This window comes from Ailuropoda melanoleuca, chromosome 17, assembly GCF_002007445.2.
Source record: "Ailuropoda melanoleuca isolate Jingjing chromosome 17, ASM200744v2, whole genome shotgun sequence".
Classification (NCBI taxonomy): domain Eukaryota; kingdom Metazoa; phylum Chordata; class Mammalia; order Carnivora; family Ursidae; genus Ailuropoda; species Ailuropoda melanoleuca.
In genome coordinates, this window is record NC_048234.1 from 3,919,812 (window position 1) to 3,941,158 (window position 21,347).

General features: G+C 49.8%; 2 protein-coding genes across 2 annotated transcripts in view; both read left to right on the forward strand.

Moving 5' to 3' along the window:
- Window positions 1-13,414, forward strand: part of CFAP52 (cilia and flagella associated protein 52) — a 39,898-nt gene extending 26,484 nt beyond the window's left edge. The window contains exons 9-14 of the mRNA XM_002921142.4: window positions 720-868; window positions 3,317-3,462; window positions 6,029-6,180; window positions 8,212-8,314; window positions 11,617-11,728; window positions 12,578-13,414. Of these exons, the coding sequence (XP_002921188.1) occupies window positions 720-868; window positions 3,317-3,462; window positions 6,029-6,180; window positions 8,212-8,314; window positions 11,617-11,728; window positions 12,578-12,753 (838 nt within the window). The 3' untranslated portion in view covers window positions 12,754-13,414. The remainder of the gene's footprint in view (window positions 1-719; window positions 869-3,316; window positions 3,463-6,028; window positions 6,181-8,211; window positions 8,315-11,616; window positions 11,729-12,577) is intronic.
- Window positions 13,415-14,153: 739 nt separating this feature from the next.
- USP43 (ubiquitin specific peptidase 43) overlaps window positions 14,154-21,347 on the forward strand; it is a 54,411-nt gene continuing 47,217 nt past the window's right edge. The window contains exons 1-2 of the mRNA XM_034647279.1: window positions 14,154-14,264; window positions 14,738-15,040. Of these exons, the coding sequence (XP_034503170.1) occupies window positions 14,154-14,264; window positions 14,738-15,040 (414 nt within the window). The remainder of the gene's footprint in view (window positions 14,265-14,737; window positions 15,041-21,347) is intronic.

Here is a 21,347-nt window from a genome sequence, read left to right on the forward strand (position 1 = left end):
AGTTGTCCTTTAAAAAAAAAAGTGGGGGGCACCTGGGTGGCTTAGTCAGTTGAGTGTCTGCCTTCGGCTCAGGTCATGATCTCAGAGTCCTGGGGTCCGGTCCTGTGTCGGGCTCCACGCTTAGCGGGGAGTCTGGTTCTCCCTCTGCCCCTCCCTCTGCTCGTGCTCTCTCTCTCTCAAATAAATAAATAAAATCCTTTCTTAAAAAAAGCAGACAGATCAATTACCCTGGGCTTCACTTCCTTGTCCAAAATCTCCTGTTTTCTCACAACTAAGCAAAGTTCTGCTCTAGGTTATCTGCAGAAGTGAATTCTGGCACCTTCGTCATTTTTCCCTTTGAAATCATAATGATTATCTGCTTTACAGGGAAAGTTTTTTTAGCCTCTGTTAATATCAATATTCCACAGCTATATTTGATCTCCAGTCTACCAGGACATTTAAAAACTTTGAAATTGACATTTTCCTCTTGAGCAACTTTGTCCCAACCTATCCTCTAGGCAAAGGGCTACAAAAGATGGTCCACGGATGACTTGTGGGCATCAAATGCCATTTTATACAAAGTTTCGGTAAAACCGTCAGGCATTGAGATCCTGGGTGCCTAGAAGGCATCCTTCCCCATATCCTTGCACCATATGTCTGAGAGTGGAGCGTGCATCTTAAGAAACGGCGTGCGTCTTGTATGGCTGTCCCTCTTTATTCTCACGGTGGCTCCTTCGCAGCGGCACCACCGATCTCTTCGCTACCTGTGCCAAGAAGGACATCAGGGTGTGGCACACGCTCTCCAACAGGGAGCTGCTGCGTATCACTGTGCCCAACACGACTTGTCATGGCATCGATTTCATGAGGGACGGCAAGAGCATCATTTCGGGTAATGTGGACATTCTGGGGCATTGGCGTGGGCTCTGGCTGTGGCTGTGTACCTTGTTCTCCTTCTATGCTGGTCTCTCCCTGTGGACACCCTGGGGCAGCCTCGTGCTGCCCACCCCTCCTTGCTTCTAATCCAGCCTCTCTATGGAGTCCCCTTCCAGCCGGGAGAATTTCCGAGCTCAGAATGACCGAAGAGCAATTTCGCTTCCCCCCCCAGCATTGCTGCATGTAGCCTGTCGCTTTCTCCACAGCAGGAGAATTCAGCGACTCGATTACCAAACGGATTGGAGGTCTTGGTCAGGACAGGGTGCCTGTGTTAGAACCCCTTCAGCTGTTAGAGAAAAACCTGATTTCAACGATGTTATGCCTCAGAGGGAATCCAATTTTAACTCCATTGATCCTCTCGTGCGGAAGTATTTTAACAGAAATTACAGACACCATCATATTCCACCTCCAGATACTTTAGTATGCATCCCTAAAAGCAATGTTTTCCTATGAAACAGTAACTACTTAATATCCTCTTGTGTTCAACTCATATACAAATTTCCCCAGTGGTCAGAAAGCAAATTCTCTTGTTCACATCAGGGAAGACTCAAGTGGGGTTTTTTGTTGTTGTTGTTGTTGTTGTTTTCTAAGATTTTGTTTATTTATTTGTGAGAAAGAAACCGAGTAGCATGATGGGGGAGGGGCGGAGGGAGAGCGAGAAGCGGAATCCCCGCTGAGTGGGGAGCCGGATGTGGGGCTCGATCCCAGGAGCCTGGGATCGTGACCTGAGCCGAAGGCAGAAACTCAACCGACCGAGCCCCCCAGGCGTCCCTCAGGTAGATCTTTAAGTGCAGCTGTTTAATGTGACGTCAGGAGCCCATCTCATCGCCTCTTTCCTGGCTCTGTCTCTTCCCCGTTGGCTTCTCCCTTGGGCGTGTCTTCCCACACAGTGGACCCCAGGAGCTCTTGGCTTCCGGCATTTGCCTCTGATGGCCCTCACCTCGGAGCGTTTCTCATCGTCTCCACCCTTGTCCCAGCCACCACCATCCCCTGGATTCTTCTAGTAGCTTCCTGCCAGGTCTCCCTGCTTCTTTTCTTGCCCACCACCCCTCTCTCCCCCACAGAAGCCAGGAATCCTCTAAGGTATAAGTCCAATGGTGCCTCTAAGTCCCTGCACTTGCCCCCAAGGCCCTTCTTTCCTTCCCCACCTCCACCTTCTTACGTCTGATTTTGTCTCTTACCACCTGCCCCTTGTGGCCATGCTTGCTCTTTTGCTATCCCTCGGGCACATGATGCATAGTGCCTTTGCTCTGGCTGTTTGGTCGGCCTAGGTGGTTCTGTCCCTGGGCAACCCCATGACCCACTTGCTTCACCCCCTCACTTCCTCAAGTCTTTGCTGAAGTGGCATCTACCTTGAACATCTTGAAAATTGCCCCCAAGTCAAGAGGTGACACTAAGGCCAATGAGAAGGAGGCAGCCCCATGGAGACCCAAGGGAAGAGCATTCCAGCAGGGGCAAAGGTCCTGAGGTGGAAAATTGCTTGCTGTGTTGGAAGAATAGAAAGATGCCAGTGTTTCTAGAGCCCAGTGGGTTGAGTTGGGGTCGGGGTTGAGGGAAAATGGTAGCAGAGGAAGGTGAAGAGCTAGGTAGAGAGTGGAGAGTAGTTACCATGGAGGATAAAGGAGTTGGGTTTTCATTGTTAGTGCGAACACTCTTTGAATCTTCTTGATCAAGGAGGTGACATGATTTTAAGTGCACCCAGGCCCCCGCATAGATAATTGATTAAGGGGAGCAAGATTCTGAGGCCAGGGAGGGAGCTGTTACAATCACCCAGGAGAGAGGTGCTTATGGCTTGGATGAGGGTAGGCCCAGCAGAGGGTTTGGGAAGTGGCCAGACTCGAGATGTGTTTCAACCGTAGAGCTGGTGGTGGGGCTTGCTGATGGGTTGGGCGTTCGGTTGGGTTGGGTGGGGCTGGGTGGATGGAAGAGAGAGGAATCAAGAATGACTCTAAAGTCCGGATGGTTGATGGCCACTTTTATTGAGATGGGGAAGATGGGGGGAGTCGGGGAAGGAACCTCAGGTTTAAAGTAGAGGGAAGGGTAGGAAGCCAACATGTGTTTGGAGATGTCAGATTCTCCATCCCAGGTGCAATGTCAGCTAGCCAGTTGGACACACAAGATTCGCAACTCACAGGAGAGGTGGGAGCTGGCCTTCTTCCTTTCTCCCCACCCCAAATGTTTTCTCCTGGGATGGGGTACACCTAGAGGCAGGTATGACCCGTTTGGGGAGTCAAGGGAAAGAGGGATAGGCTTCCTGGCAGCTGTGGGGGACTGGCCTCTCTCCTCCGCCACCCCCACGGCTCCCCCCAGTCCTGACTCCTTTATGATTGAAGAGGGCTCACAGTCTGCACAGAGAGTAGGAGTATACTGACCCTGCCTGCTTTTTGTGTCCCTTCCGTGCCAGCGTGGGACGATGGTAGAATCCGAGCCTTCGCCCCAGAGACAGGCCGGCTGATGTATGTCATCAACAACGCCCACAGGATCGGAGTGACAGCCATCGCCACCACCAGTGACTGCAAACGGGTCATCAGCGGCGGCGGGGAAGGGGAGGTATGGTTCCTGAAGGCAGAATCTCTTTGCAAGAGCCCTCAGTTTAGAGCAACGGCCTTCTAGAAAGTCACTAACTTGATTTTTTTTAACCTGTACCAGGAGTCAGGCAGGACCAAAGTAAGATTTTGAAGAAACCCTAAAATACATCATAAAGTTCTAATAGTACAAACACACATCTAGATATATTTATTCACAAAAGAACATTTAAAACACAGACATGAAAGTGTTCTGTATGGAATCGAGCTATGAATCCAAGTTAGTGTTTTGCCAGAGTTTTGGAATTGCTGGTTCTTTTTTCCTTCAAAGACTATAGTTATATAAATTGTCTTCATCATGTCTTTTAAAGGAGATGCTATTTTTAGACTCCATTCTTTCAGCTACCCAGATGTTTGGCCGTTATTTTAAAGTCGTTACACTTGACCTTCCCTTCATCATTCGGAGGAGGCTGAAACATCTTCCGTTCACACATTTTTCTCAGCACCCCCCCTCCTCACTCCCCGGCTTTCTCCGCCCCCCCCCCAAGCCTTCCCTTCTGGAGAGAGGAGATTTTCTTTTCCTTTCTATTCTTCATGCTATTATAGGAATAACTTATCAGGGAGAAGAAAGATCCAGCATCTTGATGTGACCTCTAACAGAGTTTGGGCCAAGCAGAGTCGTGGCTGAGTGCGTGGGTTCTGGAGTCCTACTGCCTTTGCCCGGGCACAAATGTCACTTCCGCCACGTCCCAGCTGTGTGACCCGGGGCACTCTCTTCAACCTCCCTGTGCTTCCGTTTCTTGGGCATAAAGGGAAGATAGCAATCAGTACTCCAGCTCGTGAGATATTTTGCACCACTGTGTGGCAAGTCTTCAAAATCTGCTGTGCATCTTGCATTCAGAGCTCACGTGGCAGGTCACGTGGCAGGTGCACCGTGGGCACATCGAGTTCTGGACCCTCCCCTGTTCTCTGCCCACCACCCCCTCAAGGGCTTGGATCCCTTCCCTTAGCTCTTCAGCCACGCTGTTGCTGACGCCCGCAGTGTCCTTGCTTGCTCCCCCAGCCCTTTGGGACATCTGCCTTGCTCATGCCCAGACTTGGCTTAGGGACCAGATCATCTGCTCCTGGGTGCCTGAGCCCCAGCCCTTGAGAGCTGCGGGAGGAAATCCTACATTACAAATGCATCCATTGCCCTTGGCAATCTTTTCAGAACACCACATCAGCTCTTCCTCCCATTCCCCACTCAGCTATTACAGACCTTCCTTCCGGAAGACGTAGTCTTCAAGGTGTCTGTTAAGTGCTGGAGACCGGGGCTGCTGGTCAGCAGGTGTGCACGGGTGTGAATTCAGCAGTTCCCGAAATACTCAAGGACTTCCATTTTCATTGGTAAATGGCCTTGCCGGAGTTGCAAGGACCCCAGTCCCACCATCTTATCCCTTTCACCCCACAAACATACCTCAGACCCCTGCAGTCCCACAACTACAGGGCTAGCAACGCCCAGAACATCCAAAGCTCCAGGCCTGGGTGCCTACACCATACGAGTCAGAAAATCTGCGTACTGCTCTTGCTGAAGACTGAATGTATAGTCCGCTTATAGTGGCTTACAAGACTGGAGAATTATTTGGACGCAGCTCACGCGAGACAACTTCGTGTTTCCTCCTCTTCCTTATTAAAGAAACGGCTTAGAATGTTTCTCTTACTTCGTTAATGGTTACTTTCTCCTTTCAGGTACAAATCAGGTAGTCCGTTATCACTTATCCTAACCCTCGTTTCCAGCCGGGTGTTCACCCGGACCTACTAGTCTCGTATTCTTGTGTCGTCTTACGTTACTCACGCAAGATAATCTCTGCCCTTCTTCTTTTCCACAAGTCCAGCATACTCGTGATAAGAAAGTGTAAGCATCTGACCACCTTATTGTGTTTTCTGGTACAGTCGTGACAGAACGTTTATTACAGGACATACAATGACTTTCCTTTTACGTATCCTTTTTATTACAGTTAAAGCATCCTATTGACTGTTTTGAAATTTTGTGGGTAGGACCTATGACCTATGATATAAATGCCACTCAGGACAGCACGGGGGGGTGGTCAGAAAATATTTGTTGTAGAAAGTGGGTCTTGGCTTTGATGAGGCTGGGAGCCATCCATTGGAAATGATTAAAACCCGAGCAGCTGGTGTGACATTTAAATATGGCTCTGGGTCCCCAAGAGCCTTCCTGATGGCCCCGGACGCCTGAGAGCAACGCTCAGCAGAACGGAGCAGATAGGCTATTCTGTTTGGTTTCGCACCACGTGCCTGATACATTTCTCAGCCTGAAAAGTATATGTAGCTGTCGGACCATTGTAGCATTTTCCTGCCTCCGTGGAAGAATATTCCTGCTCTGCGGCTTAGCATTCCCACCCCACTCAACTGAGGCAAGAAGAGGGAATTTAAAATGACAGGCACAGCAGAGCTGAAAAAGCTCTTGGAACATATATACGTGTGTGTGTGTGTGTGTGTGTGTGTGTGTGTGTGTGTGTGTGTGTGTGTATTTTTAAATCCCTTCCAAAGTCATGAGCTTGTGTTGAGAACCTGTGCTTTGTGGCTTTCAGGTGAGGGTCTGGCAGATTGGCTGCCAGACCCAGAAGCTGGAGGAGGCCCTGAAGGAGCACAAGTCCTCCGTGTCCTGCATCAGGGTGAAGAAGAACAACGAGGAGTGTGTCACGGCCAGCACGGACGGGACTTGCATCATCTGGGATCTCGTGTAGGTACCCGTGATGGGGAGGACAACACGACACAAAACTCAGGTGTTGCCGCATTTTATTGAACTTGGGGGCAGATTCAAACGAAGGGTAGACGTCTTCTCTAAAGCGACAGTAGAGGGATGTTATCTGAGGCCACTCCTCTCTCTGTGGCTGTTTCCAGATGCCAGTAGAAAGGGTACAGTTTCCCGGAAGGGCTGGATGTTAGAAGATTCTGGAAGCACAGGGAGGTAGCTTTCCGACCGCACATAGGGAAGCCTGATTGAACTTCTCCGAATGCAATTCTAAGAACTCCCCCTAAAAAGGGAGAAGGGAAATGACGTTGTAGGCAGTTCCTCTTGTCGTGTCACCCAGAAGGAGCCTGCCACGCACAGTGGAAGGGGGGAGTGGTGTGAATTTGTCCTTTCCCTTTGCCAGCCTCACTCCCAGGGTCCTCTCAGGCTGGAAGATTGTCATGGCCCCTGGAGAGCGCCTGACTCCAAGCAAACCATATCAAAGCACGTGTACGTTACTGTGGGACTGTTGGAGTCATACAAAGGATTTTCAAGGGCTTTTTGTTGTTGTTGTTGTTGTTTTTACTGTAAGCATTTTAGTTGTGTGTTTTTATTTGGAATTAGACCCTATTCCCCTAAAGCTCTCCGCGCCCAGCCCCTCTCTTGGCTCTGTGTATAACTGCATTAGAGAGACTCAGCTAAGTCCAGAGGCAGGAGAAAAGAGATCTAAATATAGAAAACGGATATAGGTATTGCCAAAGAATACGGAACATTCTAGATTGGAGAGAAGAGAATGGGCATTAAGGCAAAGGTGGAACACTTTTTATTTAATGCATAAAAAAACCCCAAAAACCGGGCACCTGGGTGGCTCAGTCATTAAGCGTCTGACTTCGGCTCAGGTCATGATCCCAGGGGTCTGGGATCGAGCCCTGCATCAGGCTCCCTGCTCAGTGGGAAGCCTGCTTCTCCCTCTCCCACTCCCCCTGTTGTGTTCTCTCTCTCGCTGCCTCGCTCTCTGTCAAATAAATAAATAAAATCTTTAAAAAAACCAAAAACAACAAAACCCCAAAACCAAAGCAAACCCGTCTCCCAGTCCTGAGTGTCTCTCACTTTGATGTGTGTATAAAGCACCTAGAGAGCTTGCCAACATGTGGATTTTTATTGAGTAGGTCCAGAGGGCTGCTTGAGATCCTACATGTCTAACCAGCTCCCAAGGGATGCCCCTGGTTCAAGGACCACACTTGCCGGAGGTCTTGGCCTCCACCGGAACTCCCCATTTGGGAACACACATAACTAGAAGGGAGGGCATGTCCAAGCTGATTTCCGTGGATTGTCTGTGGCTACCTGGAATCCCAAAGGGCTCCCTGCCGCACTGCGGGAATATTTGGCTAATTTGTGCCCAAACCTTTAAAAAAACAGTCGGCCCAGGTACCATGTTTGGAGACTGCTGTATTGAGAACAGCTGTGCAGAAGGGGCATGTTTTCAGCCCGCGGAGGCCAGCCTGTGAGATGCCCACCCATCTCCTGGGGGCGATAAGCCTTATGTACGTATCTGATGCAGTGGTTTCCAGCCCGTGCTGCACGTGAGAATGAGCTGGGGTGCTGATGAAAAGTGCCCATCTGTGGGCCTCATCCCACCTGCTAGATCCAAACCCCGAGGGCCAAACTCAGTAATACCCGTTGTTAAGAAGGCATCCCCGCTACCCCGCCACTCAGGTGGTAGGAACCCGGACTCCAGCGCGGTGGCCTCAGGAACAAGGCAGCTTGTGTGGAAGACAGCAGAGTGACTCTGAACTCAGCCTCTCCTACCTGGAAAGGCTTCCCCTGGAGTTCCGTGCTTTGTCTTCGGGAAAGGGCCCACCCGGGGTCTTCCGACTACCCCCTAGGTGCACCGGGAGGATGCCAAAGTGGAGTGGGCAGTCACCGGAAGTCTGTCTGGGGTAGAGAAACCAACACAACCCAAGCTTGTACCAGGTCCCGCCTGAACAGTACATACATCTTCTAGGGAAGGGCAAGTCACAGCTTTGCGTCTCCTTTCAGACGTCTCCGGAGGAATCAGATGATCTTGGCAAATACCTTATTCCAGTGTGTTTGTTACCACCCCGAAGAGTTCCAGATCATCACCAGCGGGACAGACAGAAAGGTAAGCACTCCCAGCAGGAGTCAGGATCCTTCCGGGACCCGACAGAAGCAGCCAACGGTTGTGGCCCAGGGAGCCGGCGCTGGACTCGAGCCCCACGAGGTCAGAGCCCAGTCTTGCTGGGGATCAGCTGTTCCGCTTTGGAAATGCTGATCCCCTTCCCGTGTCTTTGCTTCCTTGTCCGCAAAGTGGACATGATACCGCTGACCTCACAACGTGGCAGCCCTCCTGAAAGTCACGCTCGCCTGTCATACCGACAGCAGAGGGCCTGGCACATAGTACCTGCCCAGTAAGTCCTGGTTTTCATTAGTAGGGAAATTCTGAGGCTAGAACCCAATTGCCCATCCCAGTGGTCCCTTTGGCTAAGTTCAAAGCGAATGACAATAGAGTTCTTATCTCTCATCCCATCCACTTCATCAACGTTGTACTGCAAATCGTATTAGGGGGGAGTCCATGTCCTTCGGTAAAGATTGGTCCCTCTTTTGGGGGAGGAACCTTCCATCTCGGAGCAAACAAAAGGCTTCAGGAGAGACACGCATGGAGGGGCAAGGATGTTAGGGTGTCATGTACCCTCCTGGCCACATCAGATCAGCAAGGTCTCAGTCTAATTAGCTGCACAACCAATGAATGGATTTGGAGCACCCTAATTCAGACTTTGAGATCACTGAAGAAGAGATTGTGTATTTATCTTTTCACAGGCTACAGAAAAAGTTGAGCAATTTATAAAAATAACTGTAGGAAAAATACTAGAGGGACCTGTCTCTGCTCCCCCAATACCAAAGATAGAATCTAGGGATGGGAGCAGGGGGTGCCTGGGTGGCTCAGTTGGTTAAACGTCTGCCTCCTGCTCAGGTCATGATCTCAGGGTCCTGGGATCTAGCCCTGAGTCAGGCTCCTGCTCAGCGGGGAGCCTGCTTCTCCCTCTGCCCCTCCCCACCCCCACTTGTGCTCTCTCTCAAATAAATAAATAAAATCTTAAAAAAAAAAAAAAAGAATCTAGGAATGGGGCTTTTCCCTGTTTAAGCTGGCCAGGTGATTGGGAACTATCGTCCGAAGATATTTTGTCATAAAAACGCAAGAAATCCCGCCCCCCGGTTTGGGGCGCCTGGGTAGCGCAGTCATTAAGCGTCTGCCTTCGGCTTAGGGCGTGATCCCGGCGTTCAGGGATCAAGTCCCACATCGGGCTCCTCTGCTTAGAGCCTGCTTCTTCCTCTCCCACTCCCCCTGCTTGTGTTCCTTCTCTCACTGGCTGTCTCTCTGTCACATAAATAAATAAAACCTTTAAAAAAAAAAAAAAAGAAATGCCCCCTGGTGTGGGCCAGGGTTTGCGTGACACAGACTGTTTAGGGGTCCCAGAGTTCTGCCTCACTTTAGTCTCTGTAGGTTGGCCTTGCTAGTTCCTTTGTGTCTCGCCCACCCAGCCTGGCTTACATCTGCCCACCCCAAGCCCATTTCGCTTCCCGTCTAAGCAGGCTTCCTCTTGGAAATGGGGAGGTAAGGGGGCAGAAAGGATATTAGGAAGTTAATGATGACGTCACCATAAATGCTATTAGAACATGGTTCTTAAAGCTTCTAGATTTGTGTCCTGTGTCCCATGTTCCAGGGACTGGAATGGTTTATGAGTTTATGAGACTTGAAACAGTCTACTGTCCTCACCTGGGAATTGTCACCAAGAATATTCAAAGCATAAATCATGAATGGGTACAACTACCATAAGGACTGGGGACATGACGGTGTTCTTGCTGTCAGGGAGCTGACCAACTTTCCATGGTTATCGTACGCGGGAGGGGATGAATTGGACGGACACTTGGCAATGAATCCGCCCATGAACAGCAGGTTAATACGTGAACCACACGACATCAGATGGTGAAAGGGATAAAAAGGAAGCAGAACAGGTTACAGGATCCTGGCTCGGGGGACGGAAGCTGCTTTAGCTAGGATGGTTCTCTTTAGCTAGGAAGGTCTCCTTAAGGAGGTGACCCCTGAGCTGAGGCCTCAGTAGCGGAGGACCTCGCCACGCTCAGCTCTCGGCGAAGACCGTCCCAGGCAGAGGGTAAGCTTGAGGGAAAGCCGAGGCACCATCAGGCTGCCCAGAAGAGGTTCACTATGACTTTGGCCAAGAGAGCAGGCAGTCAAGCACCAGCTACATAAGTGGGTGTGATCCCGAGAAACGAGGGTTTAGGCACGCGTCTATATTCCTTTACGCTTTTACTATGAAAACGTCATAAAAGTCAACCGAAAGTCAAACGTCGATAGAAATTTAAAAATTAGCTAAAAAAAGATTGTTTTTAAACAGCATACGCAGTCTCTAGCTAAATTCAGAGGAATACAGATTCCCGGCACAGTGACCTGAACAGCAAATTTCTATCAACACGAAATAAGAGAAGGCGAAATGCATGCCCAAGTTTGCACTCCTGAGTCCTGGTCAAGTGCTTTGTTTAGAAAGAAATTTTCTTGGGGCGCCTGGGTGGCTCAGTCGGTGAAGCGCCTGCCTTCTGCTCAGGTCATGATCCCGGGGTCCTGGGACCGAGCCTGGCAAGCCTGCTTCTCCCTCTCCCTCTGCCCGCAGCTCCCCCTGCTTGAGCTCTCTTTCTCTCTGTCAGTAAGTAAATAAAATCTTTAAAAAAAAACGTTCTCTTTGAATAGGTTGTACATTTACAAGGTTCAAAGTTCAGAGAGTATAAAAGGTATATTCAGAGAAAAATTTCCCTCCCCTGAACACTGCCCCCCGCCTCCAATCCAGGAGGGGACCACATTATCAGTTTGCCTCTGGACCCCACCCTGGGGGATGTTTCACTGCTTTGAGGCAGAAGAGAAAGTTGGAAATAGGGTGAGGTGGGGGAGAGCGTGTGGTCAGCCGGTCAGCCGTAGGGACCAGCCTGCAGAACTCTCTGGGCTACTCATTCCCCCAGCAGCTGGAGGGGATGCTTCCCTTCCACCAGGCCCTCCTCTAAGAGCCGAACCGGGAAAGTGGATGCTGTGGCTGTTTTCTCCCTTCTTTACAGCTTGCCTCGGACTCCCAAGCACTTCGTCTCACCAAAAGCACTTTCTGTCACCATCCAGGCTTCCTGGCACAGTCACCGTCTCTCTAAATAGAATGCAAATGTAAAAACCAATGCTAAAAATATGAAAATGCCTTTCTCCACCCCCTGCTTGAGTCTATTTATAATTTCAGCCGATCTCTCCTCCCAGGGTGTATTTTTGCCACCTTCTATATAAAGTGGAACCATCCTTTGTTAGCGGGCAGGCGCGCGGATGCTCCCACCAGGCCAAATCCTGCCCGATGCTCCTTTTCTGAATTCCAGATTGCCTACTGGGAAGTCTTTGATGGGTCAGTAATCAGAGAGTTGGAAGGTTCTTTGTCTGGGTCCATCAATGGGATGGATATCACCCTGGAAGGAGTACACTTTGTCACAGGTGAGTCCTGGGGCGGCAAAAGGAAGCCCAAGCCTGCTTATTTAAATGGGAACCTAGAACTCCCTAGAAGATGGGCGGCAACAGGAAGTGACGAAAGAAGTGTCTACAGAGCCCCGTGGTTGGAGTCCGGCCCGAACACTGCAGTCGGTGTGGCTGGAAAAGAAGGTTCCAGAAGTCACACTTCAGTGGGAGGAAATGTCTGCCCGTGAGCCTTGGGGCACATGGAAAAGCCAACCTTTTACATTGCTTCCTTTATTTGGTGGTGGCATTGATGACAGAAATGGGCCTTTAAATTCTGGATTATCTGGCATGCCTTGCTTGGTCATTTCCTACGAAAGTCTTAAATGCCAGGCTTTTAAATCAGCATTTCCGGGGGGGAGGGGCATTGACCATACTACACGCCTTCTAGAACATCATTGATGATCATTTCCTGCCAGGCCCTGATTCTTCAGGACATAACAAATAAATGCTCCGAATGAATTAAAGTTTCACAAACACGTTTGCTTACAGCACGGTGTGACCCCAACCACACACACAGGTGCATATGTATGCAAACCTGTATGCTTGTAGCGAAAAGACTGGAAGGAGTGAAACCAAAGCTGTCCTCAGTGGTTATTTCTGGGCGGCGGGCTAAAAGGGGCGGTCACCTCTTTGTACTTCTTTCCTCCAAATTTACTACAATAGACCAAGATTTTTATAATCAAGGAAAAGAGCTCCTATGCAGATAGATTTTTCTTCCCTTACATGGGAACGTGGGGAATGTGTTGAAAATTATCTAGTTACTTGAAATCCAGGTGGTCCCTCCTTACCCTGTTGCAGCAATGCCATGCACCTGCTTATCTTTTTCAGGTGGAAATGACCATCTGGTCAAAGTGTGGGATTATAATGAGGGCGAGGTGACTCATGTCGGGGTGGGACACAGCGGCAACATCACCCGCATCCGGATAAGTCCAGGAAATCAGTACATCGTTAGCGTAAGTGCCGATGGAGCGATTTTGAGATGGAAGTACCCATTTACCTCCTGAGGCCGCGGAGACTTCTGGATCCGCAGCACTGCCCACAGCTCTGTCGCAGGTTGACCTTAGATAACTCTTAAGACTGGTTTTAATTTTTCACATCCATGATTCTGTGCTTTAGTCAAAATATTTTTATCTTGAAGTTTCTCTTTTTCTTCATAGGATGCATTTTACATTTTTACCTTGTGTATCAAAATGGGAATGTGTTCAAGAATACGTTGTCCAGACTGTAATTCAAAGGTTTTTTTTATTATGAATAAATTCCCAATTGTTGGTTTCCTGTTCTAATCTCTGCTTCATGACGGCAAAACCCATGGCCCTTCTGCATAATTTGTCCATGGACAGCACTGCTGTTGTTCTCTAAAAATAAGAAGGGTCTGCTTACCTTCCTAATCAGCCTTTCATTGGTCAAGTTGCAATAGGGCAAGACTTGGTTTGACTACAGATCTAGGATTTTAGGATCTTCCTTCCTTCCTTCTTTCCTTCCTTCCTTCCTTCCAACTCTCTGAGCCTCTGCTTGGCCTTTCCTAAAGAGAGAATACCTGCTTAAAAAGTTATTTTGAGGATTAAGTGAAAGAATGTGTTAAAAAGCTTCAGCAGAATCCCTGACAGAGTAGCCAGTGAAACATGAATTTTTCTCAAAGAAACCGAGCATTCTTGGGGATCCTGGGTGAAATGTCATAGATTATTTTCTGGGCAAGGGAGTGGACCTTGTGTATTAGTCATCCAAATGGGTATCTTTTTTTCCAGAGAGGGTATATCATGGCATTTTCCAGAAACACTTCAAGTCTCCAATGCACAGTACACTTTTTTGTTCTAAGCCTGTTCTTTTATCCTTAAAGTAATGCTTCCCTTTTTTTTTTTTTTTGCATCAGGTCACCTTTTGGGGCCCTATTTGACACATCAAGGCAGATATTTTAATAAGTGATCACTTATCAGATCAGTAACATTTCAGGGTGTTGATGTAACAATGCGTCCTGCTGATGTCTTTTTGAGCCAGAAATTGATGAGAAATTCGTCTGCAAGACTTTGCCTGATTAATTATAAACCTGACAGTTACAGGGTCAAGTGAGCTGAGGCCCCCAGGGTCACCCAGGGAACCAAGGGCGGGGCAAGGCCAAGCCAATTTTGATTGGGCACCAATTCAGCGAGGGGACCGCACAGGGGGTGCGCCTGGGAGCGGGAAAACTTCCTGGTAAGCAAACCCTGAGGTTGGAAAGAGCCAACCTGTGGGCTCGGCAGTGCGCAGAGCCGGGTCGAACTCCGGTTTCCTGGCCTCGGTACAAGCGCGAACCTCCCTGGGCCCGCTTCTCGGCCAGCTGAAGCGAGGACGGTGAAGTCTCTCAAGTTCTAAGGAAGCGACTCTGACCTGGTCTGCAGTTTAAACAAGCAAACCACAGCCATCCCGGATGATTCCTCCCAGGCCAACGCGCGGCTCCCAGTTCTGGAAAGCCTCCTGGACGGGGCAGACGGGCTGGAAGGAGGTGACGCCACCTGTCCGCACACACCTGCTCCTGCAGGTGGGAGGACCCCGCGGTGCACTCCCCCCGCCGGTCCCCGCTCCCGGTGCGCGTCTCTCGCTGCGCCAGAGGCTGCCCTTTGGTGAGTCTTCCTTTCCCTGTTCTTCATATTCACCTGCACGTAATTTCCAGAAACCCAGGCTAGCCGGGGCTGGGCAATCCCCAGGCGCTTTCAGATGTCTCACCCCTGTACTGTTCCACAGCTTGCAGGCTGGCGGGAGTGGGAGTGAAATTCAGGGCGTCGGTTGGTAAGAGGTAAGGAAGGGTGGGGACACGGAGCGGGCGAGTCCCGCGCCCCCGCGCGGCGCCGCGGGGCCGGGCCCCGCGGGGTGGGAGAGGTGGAGCTGCCCTGGGCGGGTCCTGCGGCCTGATTCCCGCGCGGGGCGGAGCGGCTCCGCCCCTGGCTCCGCCTCTGCCGGGTCCCGGCACACCTGGCCCGCAGGTAGCCGGCGCCCGCCGCCTTTCCGGGGCAGTCAAGGCGGNCAGCCGCGCGCGGGAGCCCCGGGGAGGAGCGCCCGCCTGGCGCCCAGCCCCAGCCCCCGGCCGGCGACGGCGCGCGGCCCCCGGGAGCGCAGGGCTTGAAGAACCACGGCAACACCTGTTTCATGAACGCCGTGGTGCAGTGTCTCAGCAACACGGACCTACTGGCCGAGTTCCTGGCGCTGGGGCGCTACCGGGCGGCGCCGGGCCGCTCCGAGGTCACCGAGCAGCTGGCGGCGCTGGTGCGCGCGCTCTGGACGCGCGAGTACACGCCCCAACTTTCTGCCGAGTTCAAGGTAGGCAGCGCGCCCGCCACCCGCCCGGGCCACTGGGCCGAGGCGCGCGCCCCATCCGGAAAGGGTCTTCTGGGGGCCTTCAGAAGGCACCCAGCACTGCAGCTCGGCTTACCGCCTTTGTTTCGAGGTGATTTGTTGGGCTCTTGCTTGCAAAAGTCTTCTCTGTGAATTTCTCCCAGGTGGTTTTGGGGGGGGACGGGGGAGTCGATGTGAGTGTATTCAGCATTTTTGCATTCAACAAACATTTGTTGAAGTACAGAAGGCCTTTGGGTCCCGGCGGCGTTCTAGCGCCACGGGCACTTTCCAGTCTGGAGGGGTGTGGTGTGCGAAGCCTGACTCCCAAGGCCGGGGTCTCGGAGGGAGGGGATGCTGGCGTTGAGATCTGACCAGAGAGCACCGGAGCCGCAGGCCTGGAGGCGCGAAAAGAAAGCTAGGTGGCGTGGGGCGCGGATGAGGTTGGTCAGACCCTGCGAGGCCTTGGAAGCAGTGATAAGGAGTTTGGGTTTTATTCTAAACCCAGCGGAAGCTGAGATCCCGTGGGCTGGGTACTGTGCTGAGTGCCCCGGGGAGGCAGTGGGTGTGTGCTGTATTGGCGATGGCATCTTTTTCTTTCGTGCACGTTAAATCGCCCACCGTGCCTTGGTTTGGGGCTGCTTTCGCAGGCCCCGGGATCCCGGTCTACTTACCCTACGCTGCCGAGTCAGGAGGCGCTGGAAGTGATGTATGTCACGTCACCCGGGGTTAAGCGTCACCCGGGGTTAAGCGGAGGGTTTGGGATCCCAGTTGGATTACAGAGTTCCTGATAATTTATGCACATGACTGGCTTCCTGCTGAAAAGCCACAGCTCTGGGCAGAGAGCTGAAGCTCCCCATAGACTAGCGATTGTTCTTGGGGGAGGGGGAACCTGTCAGTGTTCATTCCACAGGCATCACCGCTCTTGAGTTTCAGCCTGAAAAAGAAAGCCAGGCCGTGTGACCCACAGTGCCAGCCTCCCCTTTCCTCCTGCTTCCGCCACTAAAACTCTGTTCTGCAGGGGTCAGCGGGTCAACTGAGTGTCATTCAAATCTCCTTTTGGCAACATTCGCCTTCTCAATAATGAGACAGTACCAGTAGTCCCCCCTTTATGCTTGGGGGGTACATCCCAGGACCCCCAGCGGGTGCCCGAAAGCATAGATAAATACCAAGCCCCACGTAATGCTGTGTTTCTTCCTATACAAACATACCTGCGGTAAAGCACCATTTATGTTAGGTACCATCGTCGGAGATGAACAGCAATAACTCAGCATAAAAAAGAACAGTTACAACTATATACCGTAATAAAAGTTATGGGAACGTGGGATCTCTCTCTGCAAATATTGTATGCTGTACTCACCCTTCTGGCAAGGATGCGAGGCGATGAGGCCAGGCGAGGCCAGGGATGTAGGCATTGCCACACTTCTGACCTAAGTCAGGAGGATTGCCTGCTTCCCTACGGAATTTTGACCTCGAGTACCTGAAACCACAGAAAACTTAGGATGCCGGGAACTAGTGTAGGGTATAGTGGTTAAGAGCAAGGTCTCTGGAGCTTTGTGACCTCAAGCAAGTTACCAAAAAAAAAAAAAAAAAAAAAACCCACTGTGCCTCAACTTGCCTTCTCTGTGAAATGGGACAATAACGGCACCTACCTTATTAACAGAACTGAGTTCTCTGCACAGCACTTAGAACAGCGCCTGAGCCCTAGGAAGCTTTTATTATTCCTACCTTCCGCCTTCTCAGTCCGCCTTCTCAACTAGGGGGATCTGGGGGAGGGAGGGAGGTAATGTTCGCAAACCTTTCCTATTGCCGGGTTGCATTCTCCTGCAGGTCCTGCCCCAGTGGGAAAGACAGGAGAGCCTGAAAAAAATCTTCCAAATTAGTAACGGCTCTCAGGTGACTCACCAGGATTTCCTATCTCACCCCTTCTCTCAAATCCCCAAGGCCTGGAAGCTCCCAGGGAGGTGGGGGAGGGGACTGGAGGATAGTCAGTTTGTTAATTGTTAACGAGGGTGATGTCATCCGAGGTTTCCCGGGACTTTTTGGGTAGCCAGGCTTGGAGGGAGCGGACGATGCCAGCATCTGGGCTTTCAATAAACCCTGCCGATGGAAATCTGGGTGGGTTTCTCTTATTTTATAGATGAGGAAACATCCCTTCACCCAACAAATATTTCTGGAGTATCCCAGCACTCTCCCAGGAACAAGGAACGCACTGGAAGCTCTGAGTGCAAAAGCTCCCGGGGCCGCTTGCTAGGAGTTCCCCGTCCAGCGGGAGAGGTGGATGTTAATGCAGTGATCGCACTGACACGGAATCAGAGCTGATGACAAGTGCTGGAAAATCAAAACACAAGGCATTAGTTCCGGCAGGAGGAGATGCTGGATGGGCGGCCGTGGGAGGGCGTGTCCCAGGAGAAGTAACCATCAGGAGAGGTCAAGTAAGGACAGGGAAGGGTGGCGATGTGCCTTCCTCGCCGATCACTGGGATCAGATCACCGGGGCAGGTGGAGCTGACGGGCCTTCTGTGGGCAGGGCAGCATAAATGCAAGATTCAATAAATTAATGGAAGGGACGCCTGGGTGGCTCAGTGGGTGAAGCCTCTGTCTTTGGCTCAGGTCACGATCCCGGGGTCCTGGGATCCAGCCCCTCATGGGGCTCCCTGATCAGTGGGGAGTTTGCTTCTCCCTCTCCCACCCCCCACGCCCCCCTCATGCTTGCTCCCTCTCTGTCAAATAAATAAATAAAATCTTTAAAAAAAAAGATTTTATTTATTTATTTGACAGAGAAAGAGACAGCCAGCGAGAGAGGGAGCACAAGCAGGGGGAGTGGGAGAGGAAGAAGCAGGCTCATAGCAGAGGAGCCTGATGTGGGGCTCGATCCCATAACGCCGGGATCACGCCCTGAGCCGAAGGCAGACGCCCAACCGCTGTGCCACCCAGGCGCCCCTAAATAAATAAAATCTTTAAAAAAAATTATGGGAGCCTCTGTCCCCGGGTAGAGGGGTCTGGAGAATTGGTTGGGGACAAGCCACAGAAGGTTTTGTCCAGGAGTTGGGTCTTGAGGAGGGATTCTTAGCTTCAGACTGAGGAAGGGAAGAATGGAGAAGGTACTGGCGTGCTGGGCTGAGTTACCCCAACCCCAGCCATGCAAATGGGGTGGCTTTCCAGTGTCCTCTTTCCCGACCTCCCAGGCACACAGCCTATAGACAGTGGGAGCGCTCTGTTTTAACAGCATGTGAATAAATGCATCGAAACAAATCCTGTCCACGGTATTGTCTATGACACTTTATGTCTCTAATGATGTCATTAAATATGTCATAGTATAAAAACTCAAAAGGTGCTAACAGTGTAAAAAGAGATTTGGAACTCCACCCTCCAGACAACCTTCGGAAACCTCGACCTGTTTCAGAGCGTCTACATGTTGAAAAACCCAGGATTGCATCCTGCTTTTGTCACGTTAATATTGTCATAAGGCTCTCCTGGCCATTACAACATTCTGTAAAACTTAATTTTAAATGATCGTGTAATATTTCTTTCAATGAACCAGTCCCTGCAGGGACATGTACCGTGTAAGTTTCCAGGTATCACACTATGTATTGAAAATCCTGGTGCTTAAATCATTGCCCTCAGCTCTGACCATTTCCTGAATTTGATCCCTTGACGTTGAACTTATGTGGTCAAAGCAGAGATGTAACTTTTATTTTTATGTGGTTTTTTGTTTTTGAATCACCATTGTTTTGAAATATAACTTACGTCCAGTGCACCCATGTAAAAAAATCAAGCTATCCCTGACATGCAACATTGTGTAAGTTTAAGGTGTACAAAGAACTGATTTTACACATTTATGTTGAAATACGATTGCCATATTTACCATTAGATAACATCTCTGTCATGGGTCACACGGTGATCATTGTTTCCAGTGTTGGAAACAGTTAAAGTCTAATCTTTCCGCAAGTGTAACGTTTCAACTTACAGAACAACAGCAACAACGAAATAGCATCTCACTTTTATTTTTATTTCTTTGATTAAGAGTGAGGGACAGGATTTTTATGCTTCTCTGCTAGTTGTGAGACTGCGCCTGGAATTTCCTGTCCGTGTTGACTATCCATTCTGCCTGGTCTCAATGCTCTTTTTACCTGTTTCTGTGAGTTCCTCAACCCTCACACTTGCCACAAATATTTTCCGCAGACTCTCTCCTTCCTATCCCCAGTCCTGGAAGTTGTAGATTTCTTTACGTCATACCTTTCGATAAAGGTTCTATGTTATGTATTTCTAGTTTTCCCATGGCTATATTAAGGATTTCAGCCATCTGGAGTTTATCTTAGCTTATGTACTCAAGCATCACTTTGAGACCTACAATTTTAGACATACAGTATGCCTCACGTGATACGCTAGAGGCATTGCCTTTTACAAGCGAGGATGATCACTCCTATATTTTGGAAGTTCTGGATGAAACAGTAAGCCGTGAAATGGAAATGGGATAAAAAAAGATGGAACAGATAGGAAATTGCGAGATGGGTCTAGAAATCCCTATTGTAGCATTGCGGCAGGCACTAACGAGGTCAGAAACGAGATAGAAAATTGAAAGCAGTCACCATTTAGAATGTATGAAAATTAGATTTTATTCACGAAAACCACGGAAGGAGGAAATAACTAGGAATAATTTTGTAAGAGATGTGTTAGAAATTATGGGTGTTGAGAGAAACACATGCACACACGCGGATAGAGCTATGTCAAGTTGCAGGGTAGAAGGACTAGATATTTCCGTCCATCTCTCCCAGGTGAGGATTTCGCCTTAGTACAGCTCTGGTCACATTTTCATAGACTCTCTGTGTGAGTGTCTTCTGTTAGGAATCAATAGGTCAAGTTATTTCAAAAAAGTCCAAACTCTTGCTACAGTTTGCCAGAGACCCCTTTTTTTTTTTCCCCTTACATATTTTATTTATTTATTTGAGAGAGACCGAAAGCAAGAAAGATCCCAGAGGGAGAGGGAGAAGCAGACTCCCGGCGGAGCGGAGAGCCCGATGCGGGGTTCGATCCCAGGACCTTGGGATCATGACCTGAGCCGAAGGCAGATGCTTAACTGACTGAGCCTCCCAGGCGGCCCCTGCCAGAGACCGTTCTAATCAGAAAAAAACTAAAGAACAGAATTCACTGTAAAAAAAAAAAAAAATTTGCAGGGTGCAAATAAAAAAACAATCACTTATGGTCCCATCCTTCTATGATAACCATTGTTAATATTTTGCCATGTATTTCTGGTGTTTTCTAGCTATGGATATATATCTATCAACCTCAAATAGGTATTTTTCACTTTTTAAAAAAATGATAGGATCATTGATTTTCTTCTCAGCATTTCCTCAAGCATAATTTTTTTAATAAAGATTTTATTTATTTATGTGACAGAGAGACAGCCAGCGAGAGAGGGAACACAAGCAGGGGGAGTGGGAGAGGAAGAAGCAGGCTCCCAGCGGAGGAACCTGATGTGGGCCTCCATCCCGGAACGCCGAAGGCAGACGCTTAACAACCGCGCTACCCAGGTGCCCCCAAGCATAATTTTTAAGGCCACCTGCGTGTGCCGTAAGTTTTCCCCAGGAAACTTCAGTACTTGGAGCTCCAGCGTATCTTTGCTTGGAGCTCTCATTTCCTGATGCCAAATTCCCCAAAGTGGAATTACTCTTGTTTCTATAGAAGGACATTTCCAAGGCCCTATCTTGTCTGTCTTCTTGAAATTCTCACATTCTTTCTGGAAAGGTTGTATGGCTTCCCAACCAGGCTAAGATGGAAAGCGTCCGGCTCCAAGGAGTAACATGAGTCACGGGAGAGGAATGGGTTTCCCACGGAAGGAAGAAAACACCAAGGCGTAGACTGTAGGGTTGGACAAATACGGTTTGGGGCACCCGAGTGGCTGGATGGTGAAAGACGGGGACGGGGCCAGATGGGAGGAGGGTGGATTGTTAGGTGGTGAATCAGGGGAGCTCTGAGTCGAGGCATGAAGTTTTTTTTTTTTTTTTATTATATTATGTTAATCACCATACAGTACATCCCCGGATTCCGATGCAAAGTTCGATGCTTCATTACTTGCGTGTAACACCCAGTGCACCATGCAATACGTGCCCTCCTTACTACCCATCACCAGTCTATCCCATTCCCCCACCCCCCTCCCCTCTGAAGTCTTCAGTTTGCTTCTCATAGTCCATAGTCTCTCATGTTTCATTCCCCCTTCTGATTACCCCCCCTTTCTTTATCCCTTTCTTCCCCTACCGATCATCCTAGTTCTTATGTTCCATAGATGAGAGAAA